The following is a 7,584-nucleotide window of genomic DNA, read 5'->3' as shown; positions in this document are numbered from 1 at the left end:
ACTTCAAAGATAATATTAATTATTCATATAACCCACTTTATTATTATAAAGACATTGGCGATGAGGGCCATGTGAATATGTGATGTGTACGAAAAAGAAACAAGGTCAACTAGCACGCTGGACGGACACGATCACGAACTCGAATATACGATGATCTCTTTTATTAATTAATTAAAGCTCACTAACTTTAAAACTTAACCCAATTAATGACAAACACGTCACTCTCAACACAACAAAAAAAGAAAAGAAAAACAACAACAACAACAACAACAACAACATTGGAATCAAAACTTAAAACCTTTCCCAGTCATATTGCCTCTCTACAGTAAACTAAGACACCACGAAACATAACCCAATTAATGACAAACACGTCACTCTCAACAGGACCAAAAAAGAAAAAGAAAAACAACAACAACAACATTGTAATCATCCACGCTTGACGCCTATTTTTGATCTTCATTGGTTTGAATTGCAAAAACCTTAGCAGCGCAACTGTGGAGAAACTTAGTGTTTTTCCACCAATTCATATCAACTCCGTGGTTCACTCTTCACTTCTCTCTCCCCCCGAATTTCTCTCATCTCTGTTCATCTTTTTCTCTCTCTTTATCTTATACTAAGTTTAACACTCTCTCTCTCTCTCTCTCTCTCTCTCTCTCTCTGTGTTTGTGTATCTCTGTGTTTGTGTGGAGCTGGCGGGAATGCATTCAGGGCCAATCACAAGGCCTCTGCAGCTTCAAAAAGGTATATATATAAAAACAAAGCAAAACCATTTTCACTGCGTAATTTTCGGTACCCTTTTGGTATTTATTGAAGTATGGCTTGCATTTATGGTTGAACAATTTTACGTTTTGATTTTGTGTTTCCAAGTTTCAAATTCATTCCTTGTTTGTTCCTACCCCCAGTTTCCATTTGGAGGATTACATGTTGTAATAATTGTTAATAATGATTTTTTTAAAAAAAAATTATTAGGCATTAAATACATCTTGATCAATGTTTGGATGCCTTCCAAAGATATTAAATTTATTTTTATTTTATTTTTTAATTTTAGAAATTGGATGCATATGCCTTGCGCTTTGAGCTTAATTATCATACTTTAAGCCTATCAAAAAAAAAAAAAAAAAAAAAACCATGCATTAAGCAATTTGTAACAAATTTGAGATCCATATGTTGAATTTTACGTTGAAATTGCTTGACACACTTTTGAATAGAACCAATTCCAGCTTGTCATATTGGTTATCCAAATCACAGTGGTTCTTTGTGTGTGTGTGTGTGTTTGTGTTACCCGGGGGGTGGTTCATTGAATTAAACCCCAGTTTATATGAATTCCAGGGACCGATACTGTTATGAACAAAAAAAATTCTATATTTAGATTATATGGAAATATATAATACTATAAGCTAAAGGCTTTTATGTTTCTTCCTAAACTCTTTAGGCAAGGTTAGATTCTGAGTTAATTTAACATTTCCCAAAGGAAGAGCTTGCATATTCTTTTATTTTAAAAGATAATTTTGATAATCATAAGAAGTTAAGAACCATTCACAATTTTATCTGGGGTTTAAACACATTGTTATTACAATTTTTTTTTTGCTCTTGAAAATTGTTTTTTTCCTAGCCAACAATGGTACTTTTTAGACTTCAAACCATGTTGTCCTATTATTGCATGTGTTAGGATTTGGCTGGATTGTCTTTTCACTTATGCAGCACTCTAAAGGAAGAACTTTGTTTAATCTCAAGGACAGAGAAAACTATTGCTAAAGAGAGAGTTTTATCCATAATGATATAAGGTCTTCAGTTTCTAGAAGTGTTGTGATGCTTTTTTTTTATTTTTCAAAAGAAAAATCCTCCAAAGCTTTAGTAATCATGTTAAGTCAAATATTTCCCTTTTTAATTAGTGGCATTTAATTGGTTGTTGCTTCGGATGCATTCTGGTTTTGGATATTAGGCAACATTATATGGAAATTTATACAGCTCCTTTTGCGCTTGTCATTTATCATTACTTGGGTTGCTAAGAATCATCTCTGCATGAAAAGTTTGAGTTGATATTAAAGTTCATGTAAATCTATGTAATAAACTTTGTTCCTGTCCTGAATCATTACTTGGGTCGCTAAGAATCACCTCTGCATGGAAAGTTTGAGTTGATATTAAAGTTCATGTAAATCTATGTAATACACTTTGCTCCTGTCCTGAATCATTACTTGGGTTGCTAAGAATCACCTCTGCATGGAAAGTTTGAATTGATATTAAAGTTTGTGTAATTCTATGTAATACACTTTGCTCCTTTCCTGTATCATTACTTGGGTCGCTAAGAATCACCTCTGCATGGAAAGTTTGAGTTGATATTAAAGTTCATGTAAATCTATTTAATACACTCAGTGAGTATGGCTATCGAAGGAGTGTCTTCTCCTTTTCCTCTTCTTTTTGGTTTCTGGATTAATCAACTTGCATAAAATACATTGTTGTATTCAATAAAGTTTTTGTAAACCCCAGTGCTTTTGAAGTTATATAACTACTATGAACAAAAAAATTCAATATATATTATATGGAAATGTATATGACTGTAAGCTAAAGGCTCTTATGTTTCATTTAAACTCTTTAAACAAGTTTAACATTTCCCATAAGAAGAGCTTGCCTATCCTTTTATTTTAAAAGATAATTTTGTTAATTATAAGAACCATTCACAATTTCATCTGGGGTTTAAACACTTTGTTATTACAATTGTTTGTTTTTGAAAATTTTTTCTTTCCTTGCCAACAATGGTATTTATTATAATTTAAGCCATGTTTTCTTATTAAGGAATGGGTTAGGATTTGGTAGGATTTTTCCTCTCTCTTATGTAGCACTCTACTTGAGTGTCCTATAAGGGGTGCACGGCCACATATGTGCAATCCTCTGTACCCAAACATAAAGATGGGGATCAACTTCAAAGGATTCTTTGTTAATAAAATAGACAGCAAAATATTTCTGTGAGAGAGGGAGAGAGAGAGAGAGATAATCCATAATGATATGAGGTCTTCAGTTTCTAGAAATGTTTTGATGCTTTGGAAAACAAAACAAAAAAACCTTCCAAAGCTTTATTAACCATGTCAAGTAAAATATTTCCTTTTATACAGCTCTTTCTGCTTCTTCCTCATTACTTGGTTCGCTAAGAATCACATCCACATAGAAATTTTGAGTTGATGTATGGCTATTGAAGGAGTGTCTTCCTTTTACTCTTCTTTTTGGTTTCAAGATTAATCAACTTGCATAAAATACTTTGTTGTATTCATGATTGAACTTCGACATAGTCATGTATAATCTGATAGGATTGCTGCTTGTGTTTCAGGGGTAACTTTTTATCTCTTATGGAGATTATTCCTCACTGGTAATAAGCGGATAAAGTAGCTTGGTCACCATGAGTCAATCATATGGTTCAGGTTGGTTGGGAATAATACCTCATATTAATCTTTAATACAGCACTTATCTTTGCAGTTGTGAGAAGTAGATTGGAAGTTTGGTCTTTATGAGTATTTTTATTCAATTAATCTAAAAAAGGGATGGTTCTAATAATGCCAATTGTGCAATCATCACTTTTGATAATTTGGATCATGATGTTAGAGATTCCCTTAACTCCACCTGTGTCTATACTTAGTGTCATGTATTTTGTTCATAGTCGGTCCCAAGCCCGGAAGGAGGGTTGTGATAGGTTGAGGGCTAGTATAAAGTTTAGTCACTATGAATGAATCAACTATTATGAATTTTAGAGACTTCCTTGAGTGAGATGTGTATAATCTCTTTTGATTTATCAATGATGTCTTTTGATTTTTATTGTATTTTGGTGTGTCTCATTAATAATCTCTCATTTGTTATGATTACCTTTATTGTTTTTACATCTATCGGCAGTGATGTTTAGTGTAAGTAATGTTTCCAATGGTATGCACAATCATCTAATTCTGAAAAATTATCCTATTAACAATTGAGAGATACAACATGCTATAAATCTAATTTGAGAACAAAGGGTGCTGACATAATCATAAACTTTTATAAAAGTAATCATAATATTAAGTGCATATGCTAGTAGGAAAGTATGACTGAAATTTGTCAAGATCAATATATTTTGACTATTAATGAAAAAAATCATGAATAGCCTAGGTAAAGAAAGATTTAAGACTTTGCATACTTGGATGCAAGTTGAGGATAATTTAAACCAGTGACATGGAAAAGATTTTGTTTGTTATCTAATGCAGTTAGTCACAGGAAATAGGGTAGAGACTAGATTTAGATGACAAAAAAAAAAAAAAAACTAGTAAAAATGAGCATTTTGTGCTTACCCTAATTTGCAGTTTGTAATTGCACAAACTTTCAGTTGGTACATAATTATATCATTGCCCATCTAGAATAATATGTTAAAGTCATAACACCTACACTACCTTCTATTGTATTGTTCAAGGCTGTGCCAGGTGTTAGGTCAGTTAGAAGTTAAGATTTTCCTAGGTTGCTTTGGTTATCTGGCAGATCAGGTAGTCAGGATGAGATTGCTTCATGATCTCAGCATCCAATAAGTCAGCCATGTGCTCAATTGTTACTGACTAGAATAGACTTGTGATTAGTTAATAGACAGGTATATATATATATATATATATATATATTAGTTAGTAGACAGTTAGGGGGTGTTAGTAACAAACTGTAAGTTATGACAGTTATACTCAAGCAGCCTTGCTTTAATAGAATCTCCTCAGTGTACAAAGAACTTGTAAAAAAATGATAATCAAGTTTCCTTCTTCTTTTTCTCTAAACTCTCTAATCCTTCTCTCTAATTCTTAGGAGGCTTGGCTACCTCAAATCGGCCATTGCTATACACAACCACACGCTTAACACTACCTTCTACACTAATCTCAAAATGTTTTTAACATAATAGGAGGCTTGCCAAGAGAAACTTTGGAACACTATCAATAATTCATAAGGAGTGCAAGGTTGAGAAGGATTTTCTTTGAATGGATAGTTCTAGCTTGCTGAACTGTGTGCATTCAGGTTGGTGTATTATTTTTGCAATCAATAAAGTCAAACAGGAACTTTCTAAAGTTAAAATAAGAATTACATTATCTGTTCTCCGTGGGAAAGGGAAGAATCAATATAATGAATATCACTAATAAATTAATAGACTTCAGGTCATCAAAAATGAAACAGTCATTCGCTTCTGGTGGCAAAATTGTTTATTCATCTTCTCATGGGCAAGGAGATTTAGGATCTATCTAGATTCCCCAAAAATGAACGATATCTATCATTAGATGAAGCTAAAGCTTCGTATCACCATACTTGTTTAAGCATATATACTATAAAGAATAACCAAAATGTTCTACCATTTCGTAGAGGTTCCTGTTCAGCTTTGCTCTTAGAATGTCTGCTATTATATTTTCTCCCTTTTACAGTTATTTCATATATGTTAAACCCAAAATTTGGAACCCTCGCCTTGGCTCTGGGGATATGGAAATAGGCTGGGGATGGACTTGATTTCAGTTTCCAACCCTACCAACAAAATAACTATGCAAATCAAGCTGTATGTTATGCCAAACAAACATGCATGCTCATGCAAAAAAACAGAAAATGCAGAGGACCACTGGGTAGGGAGTGATGCATCTAAATATTGGTCAACGGTTTACAGATTTCTGGATTGCCTATTACTAATAAATGAGAAAAAATGGTCTTCCTTGTAGACACAGGTCTCATTTTAATGAAAAGATGAGAGGCATTTTAAGCAATGTATTAATCGATTATTATTCTGTATACCAATTTCAAATGAAACACACAATGGCCAGTAAGCTTTATGCAGGATCTTAATCATTTGGCTGTCTAGGATGCAGGAATATCAATTTGATGTAAATATTCGGTCCGTCTTGGGGAAGGGATTACTTCTGCTTAGATGATTGAACATGATTGAGCTAAAAAGTTCATTCTGTAGGCATTTTCCTCTTTATTCACATTTCCTAATGCTGATTATAAACTCTAACATAGATGTTGTTTTTATACAGGTGACCAAGATTGGAAAAGCCTTGATTTTTCTTTTAGTTGAGTACTTCTTTTCCAAATTATTCCCCCTTCAAAGCATGGCACCACGACCTCTCCGCCTCACCTACCAACGACCACCACCTAGGTTCCTTTTCATCATACTTTTGATAATTATTCCTGTTTCTATGGTTGGAATTTTCACTTACGGCCAGAAAATATCATATTTTTTCCGACCACTTTGGGACAATCCTCCACCACCCTTCAAACGCCTTTCACACTATTATGCTGAAAATGTATCAATGGACCACCTTTGCCGCCTCCATGGCTGGTCTGTACGCTCTGAACCCCGCCAAGTTTATGATGCCATCATCTTCAGCAATGAGCTGGACATACTGGAGATCAGGTGGCGTGAGCTTCATTCCTTAGTCACAAAATTTGTCATCCTTGAGTCCAATACCACTTTCACCGGCATCCCCAAACCTCTATTCTTTGCTTCAAATCAGACCCGGTTTGCTTTTGCTGAGGGGAAGATTGTCCATGATGTATTCTCTGGCCGAATTGCAGCTCATGGATCATGTGAAGACCCATTTGCACTTGAGTCTAAGCAACGTGCTGCTATGAATGGATTACTTCGGCTTGCAGGGATATCCAGTGGTGACATTCTCATCATGTCAGATACCGATGAGATACCAAGCTCACATACTGTGAAACTACTGCAATGGTGTGATGGGATTCCACCAGTAATGCATCTTGAGTTCAGGCACTACATGTACTCATTCGAGTTCCCCGTGGACTACAGCAGCTGGCGTGCCACAGCCCACGTCTTTCACCCACGCACCCTTTACCGGCATTCACGCCAAACTGATCTAATATTGTCTGATGCAGGATGGCATTGTAGCTTTTGTTTTCGGCATATTCAGGAGTTTGTGTTTAAGATGACTGCTTATAGCCATGCAGATCGTGTGAAGCGGAGGGATTTTTTAGACCATTCAAGAATCCAGAACCTCATTTGCCAGGGAGATGATCTCTTTGATATGCTACCCGAAGAATACACCTTTCAGGAGTTATTTAAAAAGATGGGGCCAATCCCTAGTTCATGTTCTGCAGTCCATCTTCCTGCTTACTTGATAGAGAATGCAGATAACTATAGGTTCCTTCTCCCAGGAGGCTGTTTAAGATCTCCAGAATGAAGATTTTTGGCCAGCCCAAAAATAAAAGGATTAGAAAGTATAGTATGGAACTTTAGGATTCCACTGCTCTTTTTTTTTTTTTTTTTCATAAAGAGGTTTCAGTGCCTGAAAGCTGCCAGAGATGTGAAAATTGTAGCGTTCACTCCTTTTTGTTGTGTTCTTATAAATGCTCTTTGATAATCTACCATTTTCCCAAACTTTAAGCTTGTTGAAAATTGTAAAGTTAATCATTTTTAAGTAATATTCAAGTGGTTTTTTTTTTTTTTTTTTTACAGGAATCACATCCTTTCAATTTCTTCAACAGAATCAACACTAAACTTGTGTGTGCTTATTTTATTAGGTATACTTTTCTGTAGTTTCACTTTTTAATCTGTTCCTAGATGGGATACTCTCAAAATTTTCTTTGGTCTTT

General features: G+C 34.6%; 1 protein-coding gene across 2 annotated transcripts; it reads left to right on the top strand.

Moving 5' to 3' along the window:
- Window positions 1-392: 392 nt before the first annotated feature.
- LOC115977094 (beta-1,4-mannosyl-glycoprotein 4-beta-N-acetylglucosaminyltransferase) lies at window positions 393-7,369 on the top strand. 2 transcript variants are annotated; one of them, XM_031098750.1, is made up of 4 exons: window positions 394-741; window positions 3,323-3,413; window positions 4,895-5,007; window positions 6,006-7,369. In XM_031098750.1, the coding sequence occupies exon 4, from the start codon at window positions 6,081-6,083 to the stop codon at window positions 7,170-7,172; it is 1,092 nt and encodes a 363-aa protein (XP_030954610.1). In that variant the 5' UTR covers window positions 394-741; window positions 3,323-3,413; window positions 4,895-5,007; window positions 6,006-6,080; the 3' UTR covers window positions 7,173-7,369. The 2 variants fall into 2 exon arrangements, with proteins under 2 accessions (XP_030954609.1, XP_030954610.1); XM_031098749.1 differs by lacking the exon at window positions 4,895-5,007 and having other exon boundaries at window positions 393-741.
- Window positions 7,370-7,584: the final 215 nt, after the last annotated feature.

The sequence above is a fragment of the Quercus lobata genome, chromosome 2, assembly GCF_001633185.2.
Source record: "Quercus lobata isolate SW786 chromosome 2, ValleyOak3.0 Primary Assembly, whole genome shotgun sequence".
Taxonomy (NCBI): domain Eukaryota; kingdom Viridiplantae; phylum Streptophyta; class Magnoliopsida; order Fagales; family Fagaceae; genus Quercus; species Quercus lobata.
This window is presented reverse-complemented; position numbering and strand designations above follow the sequence as displayed.